This window comes from Bombus pascuorum, chromosome 12 (genome assembly GCF_905332965.1).
Source record: "Bombus pascuorum chromosome 12, iyBomPasc1.1, whole genome shotgun sequence".
Lineage (NCBI taxonomy): Eukaryota > Metazoa > Arthropoda > Insecta > Hymenoptera > Apidae > Bombus > Bombus pascuorum.
In genome coordinates this window covers 9,130,442-9,152,332 of record NC_083499.1, presented here as the reverse complement: position 1 = coordinate 9,152,332, position 21,891 = coordinate 9,130,442, and the positions used below count along the sequence as shown (strand labels likewise).

General features: G+C 42.4%; 1 protein-coding gene across 1 annotated transcript in view; it reads left to right on the top strand.

The window, feature by feature from the left end:
• Window positions 1-21,891, top strand: part of LOC132913073 (solute carrier family 12 member 4) — a 100,248-nt gene that overhangs the window by 1,667 nt on the left and 76,690 nt on the right. The window contains exon 2 of the mRNA XM_060971035.1: window positions 11,245-11,307. Within this exon, the coding sequence (XP_060827018.1) occupies window positions 11,245-11,307 (63 nt within the window). The remainder of the gene's footprint in view (window positions 1-11,244; window positions 11,308-21,891) is intronic.

Here is a 21,891-nt window from a genome sequence, read left to right as displayed (position 1 = left end):
TAAGCGTAAGTTACGCGTCCACGCAACGCAACACCATGTCTGTTCGGAGAAACCAGTCCATTCCAACGTTGGATATCGTCGTGCTACGCATACCACGCTATCGTGACTCCACCAGGCGCCTGGATACACTGACGGCATCGCGTTACCGATTTCTAGACGTTTTCGCGCTGACTAAGCGACCTTCGCGGTTTCGTTTCGTTTGCCGATCGGTTGATCTACCTGCTGTTGACTTTTTCCGGCTTATTTTGCAAAATTACGGTTCGTCGCGTGTCCTTTAAACATCGATCGGTTAGCCGCTTAATAATTCTACGCGACCGTGTTTCGTAAGTCAGTGTTTCATTGGAGAACGATTAGTATTTCAACGAGAAGAGATCCTAACTCTGGACCTTGGCGTTTTACGTACACGCGTAGCTCGTCTATTTTCGTTCGGACGTTTTCCAAAGGCGTGGTCGTCTCCGAATAGTCAATATCCACGATCGCGGTGGTTTGCATAAGAAATTGGACGTTTGATGAAATCAGGAAATTATTACGTATCACGGAGCTAGAAGAGGGATGCTTCTTTGTGGCGTACCTATACCTAATTCGATGCAGCCGCACAATCGGTTCCCTAGGGATCTGATAATTCGTGGATAATTAACTACGTTTCCTTCGTTTATGTTTTCTTTGGTGGGTGAGACGATGGAAAAGTAAGAGACAACTGAGGGGAAGTAAGGTGCTGAACTGTAGAGCAACGACAGACGTATAGAGAAACGCTTATTCACGTTTTCGCCATTGTCGAGATATCCAGAATGGCAGCTCCAAAAATAAAATATCGATGTAACGCCGCAATTGTCAAGGTCGACCACCTTGGTCTTCTACCCAAACCACCGAGATCTGATTATCGAGTGTCAGTGTTTCTCAATAGCGTATTAGATCGGTGATAGAAAGAAGCCTCAACGAGGAGCGTTACATAAATGATCGCTTCGATTTCGAATCACCGGCGGAACTTAACCGCTCGTTTCGTGTCACCGCTGTCGCGAATTCGTCTCTTCAGACAAATTATCGTTGCGTAATTCTCGCGAACTGTACTTTGGTAACGAGAGGAGTTGTAGAGTTATTAATCCCGTTCCCTGCGACTCTGCCTCCTCGAGATAATTAAACGTATCTGCCGATAAGTAACGCTTACCAACTTTCCGACAAGTTTCGCGAACCTGCAATTATTACCAAATACAAGTCGACTCTGCGATCTCCAAATGCATCACCTACCAATTATTTCCGTCATTAAGTCGTCTTTATTGCCGCTTTCTCTCGCCTATCGCTTCCACTGTACTTTATTCTCCATGCTACCCCGGAACATTATCTTCATCTCTTTGATTATGAGACGACCATGAACGACACGCGAAAGGGTCTCTTTCTCTCTTTTAGTTACCATTGAACAGTAGTGGCTCGCATGAGAACCACTCGTAGTCTCTCTAGCTGTTCGATGGCTGAAGTTCGTCGACGAGAAACCCAACTGTTTAGGGCGGGGTAAAAGGGGCAGCTGCATCCCTGCTACAAAAGCCGAGGCAACGAGGGGTCGATAATCACGCAACCCCACTCTACACGTTGTATTTCGCTGCACGGTTGTCTGCGATTCATGCACGAACTGGACTTGTGCACCTACCTTCCGTCTCTCTCGATCTGCCCATCCCTCTTTCGCGTTCCCTCTTTTGCTTCATCCCTTTCGCTCTATCATGCGTTCCGTTTGTCTATGAACGACACGCGTTAGACGTTGAGGAAAACTACGTGGATATCTAACGTGTGACGAGCGCCGTGTAATGAACTTGTTCGCGCGTTATTGCTTGTTAAGACTTAATCGTAAACCGTGGTGAACATGGTAGTCCTTCGTCTTGTTCGCGGATATAGCGACTTTAATTAGCCAGAAAAATAACATCGTGCCTAATTATATAAATGAAACACGCGTATTATCTTGGTAGAGCGAGTTGTTTCGAAGAGAAAGAAAGTTTGAATCGTGGAATATCGACGAGTAAAGTGTCAGAGTACGTGTTGCCGTTGGATTGCACTCCGAGGTCACGTGTCCCGTGAACGTACACGTGATGGGCAACATCATATTTTCTCTGTTCGTAGATTTAGCAGATAAATCTGTGGATGTTGACGCCCATCCCTGTTAGAAACATGTATCTTTCTCGGAAGCAAGTTGCTCCATTACGGCAGAATAGTCAATATATCAAATTTTTCGATCACATCTACAATTTCGAAATGGATTTGTTACGAAATAGAGTAGAAGTTCTAGTTTGCTATCTTCGAGACTTCGAGTTGAACGAACTCGAATCGAATCGAGCGAAATGCATGTAAGATAGGAGAAATACGATTCAGATTATACCAGAACATTTATCACGCGAACGTTTCTCCGGATTCGTTCTCCTCGTAGCTACGTCGAGGGGTAAGTAGAAGCAGTTTCGCGCAATATATCGTGTCTTTTGTCGAGGTGTCATGCGAGAGACGTGGCGCCCTCAAACAACAGAAAGTAGAACGTGTGGCTTTAGGCATGGTAGAAACCCTTTCTTAGCTGTATTCAAGATACCTGGCGTGGAGAACAATGTCGTTCGAATCCCCTTTCACAAACGATTCTCTTTTACAAGATTCCTACCGTTGGAAGAGGGATGGCTTTAGTTGTTTAACTTAACTAAACCAAAACTTTTATCATATTCACTATAACGATCGATTAAACGATTTTACTCTGTCGAAGGATTATTTTGTCGCAAATACAGAGTTTCTAATTTATCAAATAATTAAACAGGCTTCCCAGAAGTAATTTAACTTTAATAGTACACGTGGAGGCATTAATTTGAAAATCAGCAAACACCATATTGTCAAAATTGATTCAACCGTCAAAATCCATAAATCCATCTATCTCTTTAGTGGGACAGACGCTCAAACATGCTTGTGTGTACTTGCCGCTGTGTCCTCAGAGCGGCTTTTGAGCAGCCTGTTTCACAATAATTAATTAGTTCGACCTTTACTCGTCAGCCAGTGCTGTTAGATTGGAACGCAACACGGTCTGTTCACGACTATCCTCTAATCCCCGGAATTTGTTGTTTAATCCAACGTGTCCGCGGTGAATTTTCCATCTTCGCTGACGATTTTCATTGTAACCTTCCATATTCCTCTGTTACGTGCCAACTGACTTTGACACGCTATTTTGGGATTTTGGGCGTTCTACGTTTTACACGCAGAGTAAATTGCTTAATGTTCGAGACGAGTCACGAGACTTTATCACTGTCACTTAAAGCAGAAATCTACGTTCCAAAGTGTAGGGAAACAGAGGTATCTTGCACGCAAAGAATAAAAAATAAAACGATGGATTACAATGACCGATATTCCTCGTTCGTGTCATCAGATTCCGTGGGTCGCGACGAGACACCTTTCTTAAGGAATCGTCAGGTGTCGTAGAACAAACAAAGCTCTCGTTTATTCCACCGACGTAGAATTTCAATGACTGTTTGACGAATGGTTTCTCGAGGTGTTTTACAACTTTTTTAAAGTATAGAGCAGACAGTGCCTCGGGGCGCTGGTCTCGTACGCGATTAACAGCGTACGGCTCGGAAGGAAAGAAAGAGGAGGCGGCGGCGAAAGAAGAAGAGCGAGAAGGAGGAGGTGAACTAACAAGAAAGCTCTCCGCTATGTCCGTATAAATGAGGCACGTTTTAACAGATTTTTCGCTTTCAGATCGTAGATGGCATTGTGTATCCAGCGGTATCTCGCGCGTGTGTTCACGCCCGAATGTATTATGCATACACGTCTTTCCAGCGACGTATGACGCGGCGCCGCGTCGTATTACGGAGACGTAGTTCAGACGTTTTGCCAGCCATGGCAGCGTGCCAGACCTCACAGCCCTACAGTCTCCATTCCACTGTCTATGTGTTTATCAACAGAGAATTATGCTAACGTCGAGCGTCGACTATGCGAACCCATGGTCCCGCCTTTTGCCGACGCGTCGCGTTTCGAACGTTTCCAGCGTATCCGTGGAAAGATTATTTTCAGATGCCGAGTTCTTTTCAATCGAGCTCCTTCCCTCCGTTCAGTTCCTCGTTTCTTTGTAGCGCAGACTACTTGCAGAACGTGCAACGCGATTGTGAGCTTGCAAATTTTTCAGAGGATTTTGTTGCGCGTAGAGAATGTTGTTTTAATTTATCGCTAAACTTTTTCTCAGGGGTTAACGAGTGGAATTTTTAACGTAGTCGCGTTTGTTAGTAGAAGTGGTTTGAAAAATAAGACAAGACAATCGAGAACTATGCTTGGGCTGTATAACTTCCTTTCTCAAGTATTTAAATGAATATAAGAGCTCGAAATATGATGTATGTGAGCGTATACAACAGAGTTACTCGAGTTACTTTTTTGCCTATAACTTTACAATGTTGCGAACAAAACTCCTTCCACTCGATACCTCCGAAAGAAAGAAAGAGAGTTATTTTTCAAAGTTGCCAGTACGGAGTGACTTGTTCTTCGATAAATCTTCATTCGCGGAGGGAATTCGTGGGAGCTCTCGCGAGGCATTGAAATCTCGAAGGAAACCGTTTTGTAAAGCGTAACAGCGCTCGTGGGTCGCGCCACTTTCCTTACAAATACGATATATCCGGTGTTCGTTTATTTAGTCGTGCGCTGGATTATTTCGGGAAACTACGATGTTGCGAGGTTGGCGAGCATTCTACTTGGCGTGTTCTGTTCCAGCATTCTCTTTGTCCCTTGCGTGACTCCAAGTTCCTCGAAAACTCATCACCAATGAATTTTCAAAAGCGCAGCTCTTCGCGCTCCACCATCGTAAACGTAAGCGCTTTTGTTCAGAACGCGCTGGATCTGGGTCGTTTGTCTCTTTCGACGAGATCGTCGCGAGAAATTTCACGGAATTTTGTCTTCTTGTCGATGGAAATATTCGAATGACAGATAACGTCAACCTTCGGTTATTTAAAGAAACACACAACTGTACATCGCGACGCTATTCCAAGTTCCGTTTTAAAAGGCTTCCGAAATTCTGATGTTCAAAGAATTTTCTGTACGTCTAGATAGAACGATTTGAGTTTCAATTTTCATTCGACGAATTTTTGTCAACTATTTTTTAGTTTTTTCGGATGCTGAAAAGCTCATCCTCGATTTCGAGTCGAACATGCTTATCGATCACAGGGTAAATCAGCAATCTTGAGAATCTGCGAGTGCGGCGCACTTGACATAAATCTCTTTCCTTTCCTCTATCTTTCTTCTCATCTCTTATTTCTCTTTCACTCATTGTCACCCTCTATAGCTTTCTCTCATTCCTCGTATGTCCGTTCCTTTCGTCCATGCGCTCTATTTTTACCCAACTTTTATTTTCTCATATTTGCATACTTCATAATCATTGTTCGATGCGCAATACAGCGCACAATAGACGAAATTATATAACAGAAAAATTGTGAGAACTCTTAGCTTCGAGTTCTATTCTAAGCTTGGAGACCCGATCTCTCTCGTACGATCGTTATTGGTATTACTTCGAACACTTTTCTATAAATTTTGTTATTCGATTGCACAAAATATTGTCTTTTATATAATCTAATAAAAATAATATTCCCGAGACATCGTCATAAATTTTCCAAGTATAAGAACGATTTACTCCTGAAAACGATAGATCGCTCTATAAAACGATCACGTTCTCGTAAATTTGCCAACAGCTGCCGGTTATGCTTTCTCCGCTTGCTCGTGTATCGGTATCTTTGCGTGGATATATTTTTAAGTTTATCCTGGACGTGATAGACGCGGCTGGAACGGAACAAAAGCAGCCGCTGCCACGACAGTTGGCGTAATTCAGATATTAATACACGACCGTCTGCCTGGACACAGGCTGGGCTGTTTCTCCTCGAGAATTTGTGACGTATCCCCGGGAATAAATGTCAATTGACACGCCGAGCTCTCGGTGGAACGATCTTTCCCACAGCTATCTGCTTCGTGCAACGTCCAACCGCTCTTACGTCGTCGCTCGCTCCAAAGATTCATGAATGAAACAGCCTCTCGGTTCGCTTCGAATTTACAAACGAAATTGCCTGGAATCGTTTAATTTAATGTAGCTAATTTGCGTCAATAATGACACCGAGTGGATCATTGTTGTTTCTGACTCTTAACTGAGTAGGAATTATTTATCGCGATTGAAATTGACGTGGAAATAAATAAAGGAATAGCTAATTATAATTAGAAGTTACCAAATTCGGTTTACATGGATATGATGATCGAGCAAATATAAATTAATGTGTTAAGTACTTAGTTGCGACGACACAGTGGCAGTAGCTAACGAAATAGCACGGTAAACTTTTACGATATATTTTATTATAAATAAAATTAAGTTTCCCTCTGTAAATGTTTTCTTCGAATTTAATTTCAAGTTTGATAATTTACGAAAATATTATCGAATTCTCGTCACGGAATTTTCGCGATGAAATATCCCACGTTACAGACGTAACACAGTTGCAACGAAGATAAAACGACGCACAACTGTGCACACAATCATTTGTACGGTGTTGCATTCATACTTGAGATATTTTCAAAGACCTGCAGGTCGAAGAGGATCGCAAACTTTAGACACGCGGTGTCCATTGATCCCTGACTTTTCAATTAATCGTTCTGCTCTTAACCACCCACGCAATCGCGGAAGGCGGCACGCTTTGATGCCACATTTCCAACATCGATTTATTTCCAACGGGCAAACGAACATAAGAAACGCGAATGGTCTTCGTGGAAAATGTGCATATTTGCAACACACGTCTTTGCGTTTCCAATCTGTTTAACATTGCTAGCCATGTTCAACCGTGCGTTAAACAGCCGTGTGAAGATAATCTGCATGGATTATTTAGTCGGATTGGATTTTCAGAGCTTCATAAATTCGTTGCTCTTGCTTTGAAATATTGTCTCGAAGTTCATTAATTTCTACCTTGATGATTTCTGTTCATTAGTGGCATTTTAATAAAATAAATACGACAAGTGAAAAAGGAGACACTTCCGATTCAACGTTATACGATCGTCGTCTCAAACATAAATAAAAAATTAATTAGAAATTAATCAAATCGCAGCGAACGTTTAACCAATCACCGTCTCAAAGAAATCAGAAGATCCAAAAAATTTATTAAGATGGCAGTTAAGTTACTCTTGTTAAGCGAAAACTACGTTTATGAGACATTTATCTTCGTCGTGCTGTTCCACAATCGTCACAATGACAAGCATGGTTTCCGCGAAGGTTGCCCCCGACTGGATCACGAACATCGACGTTTGATGAAGATTTAAGCGTTCAGGGTTTATTATTTAGCGAGAAAATTTCTCGGGCTTGCGTAAGACAATTGGAACAGGACGATACGCGGTCGAGACGTGGATAGGCACGCGCATAAGCAACACCCAAGCGCTAACAATTATTTTATTATTGGCCCAATTACGCCGTTATTGTTTTCACACACACGCGGCGTATCACTTAAAGCGGTTTGCAGCGGCTTCTGCAATCATCCGGGTGATTCAACCGGCTGGATTTTTGCGTTTCTTCGTCCGGTCGCCCATTGTCGCGTGCAACGCGTTTGTTACATGTGTCGTCGCGAGAAAAAATTTCCACTGACGATTCGTTGTCGTACTCTTTTGAAGGATAGAGGGAGCCGTTTCGAAACATTTGTTTACTCCGTTTGAGAAATTTCGGAGAGAGAGCCATTTTATTCATTCTTCGTGTTTTCCTATCGGAGTTTTCATCTCCTCAAAGTCTTAAACCAAACTCGATCGATAAGAAGTTTCGGATAAATTGGCTCCTTCGTTTCGTTTCCTGAACTGTTTAGGAGATAACGAGAAACGTGGATCGTTTAACTTCGAAAGTAGCCGAGAATTCGACAAAGCAAATTTCCTCGCGGTAAAACGGATCCTTGGAAATTGAGTTACGTTTAAAGCTTTTTATCCTCGTGTTTGAAGCTTTCCCTATAATCCGTCGCTTTATCGAGATATTCTGGCATTATACGTAAAGCAAACTTGAAAATTCTGATGGTGGTAGCAGTAAGTTCCGTGTGCCTACGATATTGCTTTCGTGTCCAAAAGCAATTTCGACTTTAGCCCCGGGAGGGTTCCCGGTTCCTTTTCCGGTGCACCAGACGAGAAACAGGACGCCAACGGTTGTCTCTCATTTTCCTGAGTAATATTATGCGCGAAAATATGCTTCCCATCTCGCGACGTCTTGACCGTATCCAAGATGGACGGCATACTGCATAGAGATATATCTTTTTAATAAAAATTCAATTTACACGCAGCGACGAAGAGACAGGTACAAAATCAAAGTATCGATATCGACGATTAAATGAGTTTGATTAAACGAGCGAGGAAGAAGCTACACGGGCCTCATCTTCGTAAGTGCACGTCAAGATTCGAGGGAAGAAAAAAGAAAACGTTGGCGACCCATTTTCTCTGTTTTAAATATCTGCTGGAGTTTGCCGGAAAACGTGCACACGTTTACGCCGCGGTTTCAATATTCATCAAAATCCGTGCAAGTTTCGTACGCTTTGCCGATGTTACACATTCCCTTGTACATCCCTTGATTCGCTTCCCCTTTATCCTCCGGCGAGATCTTGTCTCCCCCGTGACACCTGAATCTCAGAGAACCGAGACACAATTCGATTACCGGCTTTCAGCAGCGTGTGTCGCGTCGTGTCGCCCTGATTCCGAAAGTTACGAACCTATTTTTCGCGATACAGGGGAACAGCAGCTTCTGACACGAGCGCAGATACCAATGACGAGAAATTTCTAGTCGCGTTTCTTTGTACGATGTCGTGCACAAGGAGGATGCGATATGACGTATCGTATCTGATATCGCTGTGAGAAATTCTTTCAAAGAGAATGGATGAAAATGTCTTTTTGCATTAGGACTTGAACTTCTTTTCTAAGGTTTACCTTCTATTTGAATGCAGCACCGTTATTTCTTACTTGATCCGAGGATGAGTAAAAGTAGGTTAATTCTAGTCTACGTCCACCGAAAATTGAAACCGAATCACCAAAATGTCGTTGCTCGCTTCACCAAATCCTCCGGGATTTCTGACCCCTAAGAATTCAATCCAAACTTCCCCTAGCGTACGACGTCCCATTAACAAATTGCTATAATACGATAAGCCAGTGTAATACGTTGCTACATCGTGTAGCATTTTAACGTGCACCAATAATAATCGACCAGGAGAGGACAGTACAAAATGGGAAAAGTTGTAGGTTCCAAAGATCGAGATAACGCACGCGGGTGCAGTGTCACGTTCAGTGTCACTTTATCTTGCCGAGGAGGAAACGATGTCTGGGCTGATCTCCGTGGGCACCGAGTTCCGATGTCACGTTCCGGGGCTCGCTATCGCGAGCTGCTGATGAGCGTCAACACCGATCAGCAAACGAGCCTGTAATTTCGAGAATCAACGGGTGTCGCGTCGAATGTCGTTCGTCTTTCTATTTTCTATCGTATCGCCTGCTCGTGTTATATCTTATCGAAACTATCGTCGTGATTGCACTCGCAAACATCGAAATAGGTGTCCATCCTTGGTCCATTTGTTCGCTGGCTTCTTCTTCTTTTTCTATTATAGTTCGTGTCTGCGTATATGACACACCTTGTAATCTTCGAGATCGAGTGTGACTTCTTGATGATCAAATGTAGGATACGTGACACTTCGTTTTCCTCTTTTCTTCCTTTACTTCCGCGACACGCTACGCTCCAGCAATATATCTTTTGACTCGCTACGTCTCGTTTCAAAATTTCTTTATATCGTTGGATTGCCTGTCACGTGTCACAGGTTTTCATGATTCGCAGAAGTGTTTTTAAATTGATTCGAGTCCCCCACAGCTGGGGCATTAATGTTATTGCTTTTATCCGCTAATATCGCGGAAAGCTTTCGTTCGAGACAATGTCCTCGCTCGATACCCCCGCTAAACTAATATTTTTCTCGCATCTGATTTTCTTATGGAAAACCATGTGGAGGAAGTTACGTTTTTAATTAAAAAATTAGCCAGCGAATAAATGGACGAAACATTAGTACGATGATTTAAATCAAAGGACACATATCGAAATATACAAAACGTTTTAAAAGTAAATCTTCCAGATCGGAAGTTTCTTGACCGTACGATATTTCATAGAACACCAGTTGTGCCGTCTGTTTGGGTAGCGGTATCAAAAAATTGATAACGACGAGCTTTCATCTTACGTCAAGAATTATTCAGTCGCCTGTACGCGCCGTGTAAATCTTCTTGACACCATCTTCACCATCTCCGATGCACGCGCCAAACGCCAACGCCACCAATTTCTCGTTTGACTTTAATACGAACGGAAAGTATTCCGTGAGCTACCTCGGATGAAATTCGCCGTGCTGCAAAATATTTTCGACCGTCTTGTTTTTCAGTGTGCTTGAAATTCCAAGAGTTTCGTACATGTGAGTATAATTGGGAAAATATAATCTCTCGCGTGGAAATTTTGTTAGGCCAACTTTCAACCTGAGGATGGAAAAAGATCGATTTAACGTTGCGTGAGTGAAACGAAGAACTACGTAGTGGATTAAACGTTCATAGAAACATTTTGAGTAATAAATACTGAAATGTAAGGAACGTGTGTCCTTCTGTTACGCTTCTAATACGCGTTTATATTTGTCGAGCAAAGAAGAAGAAACTCGGAGGATTCTGGATGGTTTCAAGCGTATCAGAAGGAATCTGTACGCGTAACGAGGCGAAAATCATGTGAAAATCTTTGGTTGGTACGTGCCGGTTTAAAGGCTATCAGAGCTACGAGTGTCTGCACACGTTACGCGTTGCATAATATATTTTCAGGAGGGTCGTTTAAGATGGGTCGGGGGTGTACACGTCTCCGTTCTCCCTTCTGCACCCGCTCTGCCTCTCTGCCGGCAGGGTTTCATCGACCAATCGGTGTTGGGGTGGAGCTTAAACCGCACCACGGCGTCAGCAGCTCTTCTCTTTCGCGAAGGCCTTCCTCTGTTTCACCTACATTTACGCCTCTTGTGTCTCTACCCCTTTTACCTGATCTATATACGGTTCAGAGGCTTTCCCAAGGCCCCTCGTCGATGCCAGTGCCGCTGCCGATCAAAATCAGCGATACGTGACTTCGATCGTCGACACCTTTTGGCTAATTTTTATTTTCTTTCTTTCCCCCCTCGTCATTACGTACGGTCCACTTCTCACTACGTGTGTCTATACTCGAATAATTAAATTGACGTTGAACTGACGCAAGGTGAATTTTGATTTCAGATCCGCCACTGAATGGAGCCCAATTGGAGCATCAACATCTCGTCCCTAGGTCTGCCAGCGAATGTAAGTCGATTAAAACTCCTTGTTGTTGGTTGCTTAATTGATAAACTAACATTTATTTCGTAAAAGATAGAGATTACCTCGAGTCTCGGAATCACAGTACGAACCAAAACGATAGATATCTGGTAAAATTTTCCAAATAGGATTAACGTTCGTATTTACTTTGTTCGGAAAATCGTAAAAAGAAGAAACAAACGTTCATTCCGATTGCTGTAAAAGGTACTGTCTGCGTGTTCATTCGTCCCTTATTCGTTTCAAACTTATCTCAGCCTCTTCTTCTCACCCTGGAACTCGTATCTTTCCGCACAAAGGGGAAACTAGGTAGACGTATATACGTAGTCAACATCTGATCTATACCCCGCTGGAGGATTTCCACGTGACTTTTCCATTCTACGGCGGCTGGATAGGCTCCGTGGAAGAGGCTTCGCCAACTTTCTCGTTTTCTCTCTTTTCTTTCGCGCCTCATTGTCGGGAAGAGTTAAAAAGAAACTCCTCCGGCTGCATGAAGAGCAACGAGAGGCCGATCGATGAGAGAACAGAGGGATTCGTTATCATGCTATCCACCCTTCATGGTCGTAGCCTCCGAGGGGCCATCTTTCCTCGACTTATCCATTTATTCGATCTTCTGTGTGTGACGTCTAGGTCAACAATGATTTCTAGCGATTGCACTTTCATGCACCTTGGTCGTCTATCGAACGTCGATATCGAAAAATATCTTTCGCGATATTTCTGTGCTGCTGGAATTATTATTATCTTAACGAAGCCTTGCCCTACCTTGGACATCAAGACGATGCACTAGCTCGACAACGTATTTGTAAAAACAGAGAAATTAGCATTTATCTTCGAGCACGTATTTTTCAACACGTATCTCTCTAATAAATATAGGAGAGCCGCTACATTTTATCAACTCTCATTGATATTATAATTATCTCGTAAAAGGTCGCTTTCCACTGTTCTAAGCGCGTTGCTGACAAGCTGCCCCGTCAGCTACCTCCAGCGTCACACGCAGTCCCAGCGTATCAAATTTAAACGGGATCCTTTCTCGAACATTCTTTTTCCGAAACATTTTTCTCCGCATTCGACAGGCGACAGAAAAGAAAGAAAAAGATTACCGAACCAGGGATACAACGTTTCGCGTATTGTAGCTGTTATTTACAGTGACACTTTTTCATGGCTGTAACAAAAGAAGGCAGTGGAACGGGGTTAAGAACGAAAAGGAACCGCGCGGGTTCGGGTTACAGGAACCGCTTCTGACCCGAATCGCCGATTGTTGCTCGGTCGCGAGCGATAAATTCGTGAGTTATATGGGGCACCGGCCGAGTTCACCAGGAGGTGTTTGTAGGAGTGCGAGCACCGGCTACAGGGAATGTCTCCTCGACCCAATTCCCAGCGGTCGCAGATTATACGCACCCAATGCGGCGTTTCGTATCCGCCACCCGTGTACCGTGTCCAGTGCCTAAATCGCGAGCTTTCGATTCCCTCGCTTACCCCTCAATGACCAACTGCTACTCATCACGAAAATCCTCCCTTTGACACGCTCTTTGACGAAGTTCTTTCGACCACGCTGGTTAGGCCAAGTTACAAAGCGATCAGCCTGGATTTGGAACGCGTTTGCCAAGTTTTCTGGGGGAACTCGAGCGCAATGAACACAGGCAGTTTTAATTCATCAGATGTTTATATGTCAACGATTACGAGGATTAAAAAGACTGATTTTTGTTTCATACTCAGCTTAGCAATATGGTTTGTTGTTAAGGTCAAAGCTAAAATTTACTTCGACGGAAATGTCTGGAGATTTTTAATGTTGGAGGAAAAGTTAAACGTTAGGGTAGCAATATAATTTGGCTACCTATGGAGAAATAAAAATAAAATAGGAGAAAATATGTGGAAAGGTATAATATAAAAGATATGGAAATATAAATACACGCAGAGTATGCAACTTTAAGGACGATTAGCGTCGTCGATTAAACTTTTCACTTTCTCTCCGATTGTTGCACCGTCAATTGATCGATCGAGTATTTTTACCTGGCTCTCCTCGAAGCCATGAATTTTGTTTTCCTGAAAGTTTCGCCGGAGAGTTTCGAGCTTGCAACTCGTTGCAGCTAAAGTACACCATAAATATCCATTGCCGGGGCAACTTTGATAATCCTGCTAACAAAGTTGCCAGCAATTAATCCTCAAATATCTGTCCAGTCACTTGCATCGTGTTCATCTCGAATCAATCTGCATTAAATATAACGGAGACCAGAGGCAAAGATATTTCTCTCTAATTTGTCATTTGAGCGAAGTTTGTCTAACAAATACGTTCGGTGAACAATCTATCCTACCCACGTATCGTCCAATTACGTTGTATCGTGTCGCGAGTAATGAATTTGCGGGCTCGATATCGATGCTTTTGTTCATCGCGTCGGATACCTTCGGTTTTCCTTGTTTGTTTCAAAGCCGCGCCGCTCAACGCGTAATTTATATAATTACGAGAATACTAATTCCCCCTATTACCGGTGGTAACGCCATTAAAATAGAAAGCAGGATGAATTATCGATTACCTAGGCAGCGGGGGTACGTCTAGATTAGTTCTCGGATAACAGTGAAAACGTGGCCGCGATAACGTCACCGTACCGTGTACACAGATTCGATAATTCGCTGTAAATTATTTGTTCGTTAATTTCCTTTTCTAGATTATCTAATAATTAGGGTAGTTCTCTTTGTCAAATGTCGTCGATTAATGTTCACCGTGGCAGAAGAAGCGAGGCGAAGAGAGAAAATAGAAAGGAACAAGTTCTATTCTGGCATCGTGTTTCTCGTGGTTTAATTACTCGTTAATTGGATAAACGTGGCAGCTAGAGAAACACCTTAATCCCATGATATTTCATAATCGCGTGAAACAACCGTTTACTCCTCGTGGAACGTGCGAAATAGGTAGAACAGGGGAAAGAGACGCTTTTGTACGTTGAACGTTTAAGCGAGTCATTCTCGAAATTTTTAGCAGGAAACGGGCATTACGTTGAAGCTTCCGGACTGCTTTTGATCCGAGCTTTAAAAGCCATTTCAGATAAGTGGCGAGATAGCTCTCGATCCGCCATAACTTTCAATTTTTTTAACTTAAAACACCTTCGTTTTCATACTCGCAGGGTAACTGGTACCTAATTTCGTCTGTAAGATACAACGCGTTCTCTATCGAAGACTAATTAACGATTTCACATGTGATTAGTGTCAGACCTTTTGGCGACGCTGTATTCACCGTATTTCTATCGCTCTTATTAGCAGAATCAGTCACTCGCAATAAATAATCACGTCAAACTCTCGTCGTACAACGTACAAGAAAAACAATTTTCTTTTATTTGGAAGAATTTTACAATCAATTCTCATTGAGAATTATAAGTAAATTATTCTGGCGTGGTACTATAACTTGAATAATAAGTGCTTACTGTATGTTTGATTCTAGTTGAATCTACTGTTTAAATCTAGAAGGGTAGAAGGAAAATGGTAGTGAATATGTATCCTCTTCGAATCTTAGCAGAATCACTGCGACGTGTAATTTTCCATTTCTTCAGCCGCGTTCTACGTATTCATCACTGGTTATAAAGCTGCAATAATTTATATACGACGCCGGCTAACTCATAGAATTTTAATAATGCCGCGTTCATAAATCGGGCCGAAGGACGCCGATAAATATAGCAACGCGTTAAAAAATTGACGTCTATCGTTCGATCGGGTCGAGAGAATAATTAATCGATGTTCCGGTATCAGAGCTGGTGAGACACGGACCAAGACGCGAATCGCGCGACGTTGGTAGTCCCAATTGCCGGTTCGAATGTGCTGTTCGAAATTTGATTAGGTTAATTGAATAACGGGCTTATTTCGGTGGCCGAGCGACCAGTTGGACGAAGCCATCGTTTCGCTTCAGAATTAAACAGCCGGGACACGAATCTACGGCCCAGCGTACGCGATATAAACGACTTAGTTGAACGAGGAATGCGGAATGCATCGGTGCTATCCTATTGATTACTTTGGTTTCACTCGTCGCCGAGAACGCCTGTCGATTCAACCGAACCGGACGCTCTTGGAATCTCAATGATTTTTCATTCGACTTTCTGCTGGAATTCTCCAACAATGTCTCGAAAACAGTGAGATATATTTATCGTTTTAATAACATTCAAATACAATAATCGGATAAGATTCTGACAAAGTGTTTATACAAGAGTGAAATACATCTGCCTTCTCGATAACGTTTATAGAAAAGGAAATCTGATAATGAGATAAAATGCCTGTAAATAGAACGCCTCCGAAACAGTGAAATATTCATATTTCCGATAACGTTGATAGTAAGATCTCGAGAATAAGACTGACGATTGGACAAGATTCTGAATAATGGATAAAATGTCAACGACGAATAATAAAGAGGCGGTCTTAAATAGCAAGGTAGCGAAAAAACAGCCTGCAACGTACATCTTTATGTCGTTAAGAAGAAATGCGTTTTATGGCGTATAAAAAGGAATCGCGCAGACAGGGGTTTATCGACTGGGATTTGCCAGTTAATCTTCACTTTGGCATTTTTACGGTTCTATGATTTGATAGCTTTATGACAGGCGATTTTTACGGGACGATGATTCGCCGGTCCAAGGTTCCCGTGGTTCGATAACTGTGTGATCGGGAAGTTGCTAAAGGCCAGTGGTCTTGTTTGATTCGCTGTTATTTCGATAAACTAATATTTCCACGCGCTGCCATAATTCAATTGTTGTCGAACTCCGTTGCCCCGCTTAACCGTGGCGTAATTAGATTCCACCTGGCCTCACTCCCCTCTTATTTATACGGATAGTTTCGGAGAACGATAGTTTCCAAGTGCTTGATCTCGTTCGCGTTCTCGGCTTCCGCTACGGTAAATTAACGAACGTACAGATATAATCACGTGAGATTTCGATTGGTGATTAGATTTCCGTATGTGATTCGCGATCCAATGTCGCGAACGATCGGTAGATCAAACGATATCGGGTCGGGCTATTATCGATTCGTGGCAAGTCCCAAGGCCACTTTCCACAATCGTTTAGCATTACGCGGTCATGTGGGCGCATGGCCTCTGCTCCAAGCGTCTAATCGCCTACTTAGATACGAGGTGTACGTCTCGTGTTTACGGATACTCGTTTATGCCAATAATAATAACAATAATCGTGCAAGAAGTATTTTACATACGACGACGTGGATAAGATCGAATGACTGTAATTAAGTAACTTTGCAGCAGAGAACTTGCTTTTTTTTTTAAGCAGGAAATTTTATCTTTTCTGCTATTCTTTCTTTATCTATCGAATCCTCTCCATCTTTTGTAACGTGCACTGCGTTTAATAATTCGGTGTCACGTAATTTCTCCTTGCGTCTCTATCGTCGTGTTATATTCATGGAAACGAAACAATCAGAAAAATACGTGGTTAAATAAATGATAGAAGTCGATGTTTCGATCTTTCATCGATGCATAAGCTGAAAGGCGAAATACGCTATGTTCTGTTCAGAGAGAACTCGGGTCGTATCAAAGTAGAGTAAACAAGAATCTTACGCGCTTCGGGAGTTGCCTGAAAATCATGAAAGTCTTCTTACACTCTTATTGCCAGCGTTCCCTGATAATACGCCGGAACAGAATCTCCTCTTTGTACTTACACACAACGTGCTCGATTCGAGGACATTTAATATGTTCCTATCTCGAGTAACAGGCGAATATTTCATCTATCCATTATTTCGCTGAAAACTGGAAGAGAAGAAGGAAACAGAAGGGCAAAGGAGGAAAATACGAGTAGGTTCTAGCGTGGTTGATATGGCAGCATTTATCTTCCGTATTTAGGAATTTCGATCGATTCTCATTTATGAAAAAGGAGCTCTCGATCCGGATGAAATTCCATCGACGATATCGATTTTATTTTCCTCCAATTTTTATATCCTAATAAACTTCGCGATCCTCAATTTTCCTCTGTTTTTCTTTACTTTTGTTGTCGCATTTTTATTCCGTTTCCGAATACGTAATAAGCATAAAAATATTGAATGTTCACTGGTAAGAAAGAGTCGTATGCCGAAGTTGAGAAAATCGTCGATTAACGCTCAGAGAAATTCCTTGAAAAGGTAATTCGCTTCGTCGTTGAAACTAATTTTAGTAACCTGACGATAAATTCCCACTCGAGGTGTCGTTTATCTTTTGAAACTGCATTTTTTCTTCCGTGAAATTGGGAAAGTTCCCCTTGTGTCTAATTCTTGAATAATACCCGGCGAATTTAGCTTCTTTGTAATATGCGCGTGTCTTACATTTTGTATCTTACGCTTTGTTCGTCTTTCTTCTTTACCGCTTCTTCGCTCTGAAGGAAGAATTTTAAGAGTCAACGGGATGAAACATTCATTAGGAAATATCTAGAGAAGTAAAATGTTGCATGTTCTCGACGGTGTTCGAAGTAAAATACGTGCGTAAAATATTTAACGAGGTATAAACATTTACGTGCGTACAACGACGCCTATAAAACTATACTTAAAGCAAAAATCGTAATGGAAAATTCCATTACCAGGCAGAATTTATCGAATGAGAATTTTTTTAATATAAAAACAGACTTTGAGAGTTTCCTAGTCCCAGAAATAGCAATCTATAAAATATCCGCGCCTTAATAAAATATATATATATATCCTTCCTGAATTATTAATTTTTCTCCGTTGTATCCGAGTTTCGATATTTAGTCGCACCGTCTCTTCGTGATAGATCAATTTTTCGATCTAATTTTGGAAATTTCGAAATTTCCCTAGTCGGTTCCACTACACAATTTCCACGATAATCGACGCGCATTGTGTTATCGAATTTTCATCAAGAAACCACCGCGAAGGCCGACGAGATTAAAGTCGTTACTAGTCCGTTAATAGAGACATGGCAGGTTCATCTGGTCGAGATCTTCGCACGAAGACGTGCGGCCTTGAACCAAGCTTTTCTACCTTCACCCTCAATGTGCCGACCCTGATAACCTTATTTATAAACTCGGGCCACTATCTCGTTGCCTACAGGCTTTAGTCTTCAATTTCATCCTTCTGCGAAACTAGAAGGTCAATTCGACACCAATCTCGAAGATTCTACAACCTTTATTTTCTCACTCTTTCAAAGAAACTTCGTTATTTCGCGATTCACGATAACACAATCGACAATATCTCAATCGTTCGAACGAAATTCAAAATGGAAATTCACCCTTTCAACGTGCATTTCCGGACACACTCGCAGGAAACGTCGCAAGAGAGAAAGAGGAATTTTCTTAAGAAGCAAATGGCAAAAGATCACGCTTGGAATCTTCTTGAACAATTGCGCGCAAGTTTCGTAACAATTTTCTACGTATTCGAGGTACGTCGCGTCGTCCAGCATTCCGCTAATTGCGCTTCTCCGTCCATCGAGCGTGCGATTTAGCGTCTTCTGAAAAGAACGGACTTTAGCCGTAAATCTTCGTCGTGGTAACACGTAATGAAGCTTGCCGCTGCTGTATCCCCGATTTTCTGTTCCCGATTTCGGCCAGCATTGGTTTTCCGAATCGCGTAGAAAATTCGCTGGATTGAGAGCGGAATTCGTCCGATCGTTTCGTTACTGGAAATCGGAAGAGTTTCAACCTCCAAAATAACGATGGCGAAGTTCATTGGCTGCGACCTTATTCCAGCCATATTCTCCTGAACGCAGACCTCGATCGTTAACTGGGGCATGGCACGCAATTTCTATCCTAGACCTTCGTGTCCGACGTTTTCCTATCGAGCGATCTTTCGCCGCGATAATTGCCTGTATAACCGGTGATCTTGAGACGATATTATATGTTCGTCGCTAATACGACGAAAGCCAAAACATCACGCTTCCTGCAGAACAGTTTCCGCCGGAATCGCTTTGTGTTTTCTGTTACGATCCGTTACGCTTCTCTGTCTCGTTACGATCGCAGGTGTACAGTATCGATCCAGTCGAGGGTTGTATCGTAGCCCAGTGCCGAGGTCGAGTATATCGTAGGCGAGCGTGAATTTTTCCCTGATTGCTTCGACTTTTGCGGCAAACGTCGATTTCCATACGGACTCCGGTATTTACAAGCTTTGTTTCGTATTATCTGCCACAGTGAATCGGTTTGCGCGTCTGAAATATCGATTCCAGCGCACTCTGCACGAAATATACGAGACACATCTTTATACCACGTAACGCTGCGTGCCACAATTTCGATAGTACAATATCGTGCCGTGTTTGCCACGTACATCTCGCGTTATCTGTGAATGTTACATTCACGCATATGCTGTGTTTCCAAGGTGTTCAATTTTTTCCGAAACTATTGTTCTTTCCGAATCGATCGAAGTAAATTTCCACCCCGTTTCAAGACACGAGTATCATCGACCCTTGATCGAATTTACAACTACACGGCATACAGTTCGATCAATTAAAGGCAGGTCTGTAAACAGATTAAGGAGGAGAAGGTATCGTATTCGCGACAGGTCGAGGGTGTGGCAGAACCACCCTGACCGACAACGTCTTGACGTGACGTCGCGCTGAGGCCCTGAACTGAATCGAGGTTCATTGTCTGTGACCTTACCTCGCCTGCTGTGCAGCCTTATTCATAAATGCAGGGTTCTCGATTGTTAACTGGCGCCAGGCATGCGATCTATCGCTCGTGCACCCTTCTCACCCTTCGAACTGTCGACAGGGGCTGCACGGATACGACAACAGTTACACAAGTGCTCGATAGTGTAGAGCGGAGCTGCTTGTGTTTCTTGGAGAAACTGCCGACCCGACCTTCCTACCATGCAGTCTCTCGATCAATCGAATCGACCGATTCTTGGAATATTTCGCGGGATTTCGAGATGCATAGCTTGGAAGATTTGTGGTTTCGTTTTCGGCGCAATGTGAGTGGGAAAAAATTGGCCAATTTCGAAATCTTTTCAAATGAAACGTAAAATTCGTCCTTGCGTATTATCAGTTCTCTATGTATTGTTAGGAATTTATTTTTTATCATCCGAAAACAACGAGCCAAGTATTATCTTTGATCGTGATAGTACAGAAAATATTTTAAGCGCAATTTGTATACGTTGCAAAGTAGAGAATATCTTCGTCCCAACTTTATTGCGATATCTTAACGCGTATCTTAATTGAGTTTAAGATCAGTTCGAAAATGTATACGCGTGAATAGAATAAGAGAAAGAGATTAAAGCGAAAAGAAAATTTATTCGTCAGACGCTATCGTCGAATCTCGTCGTTGTTATCTATAAACCTGTGATTAGAGGATTTTAATTCGATGTTCGACGTCACGGAACGACTTTAGTCGCGCGGGTTCGAGTCGTAAAAATGACTCCCGCGGCACCACGAGTAAACTGTAACGGAGCTGGTAACACGGAGGGAGCGTAATTGTCCTAATTAAATTCACGACACCGGCGCTTTCGCAGAGAAGTTTTAATGAAACGTTAACGGAACTGTACGGCCCCGAGGAAACGGTGAAACCAGCCGTCATCCACGTTTCCATCGTTCTATCGCGTCCACGATACCTTTTTCCAATTTCATCCAATCTCTTTTCTGTAATTTACCGCTGTAGATTACCGTAGATTACTCGAAACAGATAAGATATCGTCGTGTCACGATTCAAACGATATGCAAATCGTTACGAATATTAGTATCGATTTGTAAATCGTAAATAGCGTTAACGGAAGACGCGAAGGATCATCCGAAGGAAATGCCAAAAGGTTTCTTCTGTACTAACATAACAAACAGAGGCTGAGGGCTGACTAATGAAAAATCGGTTGGTTTTTTCTTTTTTTTTTTTATTATTATTTAATTTGTACTTTACAATTTGTACAGCTGGACATTTGGTAAATTTTTCTAACTTAATTGCTAAATAACACGTGGATGGCTACCCCCAGCGGGATACCATCTTCGAGTTTGAGTATTTTATTTCTTTAGTGAGGTCAGTGGGGTGTTTTCTTTTTAGTCTTCTTCCTATGGAATGTGTTGCCGTTCTTTCCCTGTATTTTTCTGCGTACCTGCCGACTTCTTCTTTGACCGTTGGTATCTTTAAACCTTTGCAGGTTGGTTGATTACCCACACTTTTGAAATCAAACAGAAACGGACCATCCTTCTGGTCCTTTTGGTTCGCAAACATTCAAAATGTCCAGTTCTCCCGTGATGAATTTTATAAGCAGAAAAGTCTAATCTTTAAGATACTTTGTATTTATTTATTTTAAGAAACAGCAGTCAACGTCTCTAGATTAAAATTCCCAGATTAGTCTCTTCTTATTTCTTAGCCGACTTACCTTACGATCTAAAATACCAATCCCTACATTTTATACGACCTAAAGTCTCGCAGTTTCACGAATGATCTTTTACACAAGTCACCTTGTGTATTGCACGTTTCGAACGGGGAAATGTTGGCTGCAGCAGCTGGAGAACGCTGTCACAGTCGATCCAGGGGACAAAAAGGTGTCGAGCGTGCTTTCATTAGAAGGAGCAGCGGTCGTAAATTTAATTGGACCGAATTTAGTTCTTTAATTCTTAGCGGCGCGTGCGGCGAAAAGGCGAGCCCCCATTGTGTCGCGGGCTCCTCTCCGTAAACCTTAATAACGAGAATAATAGAC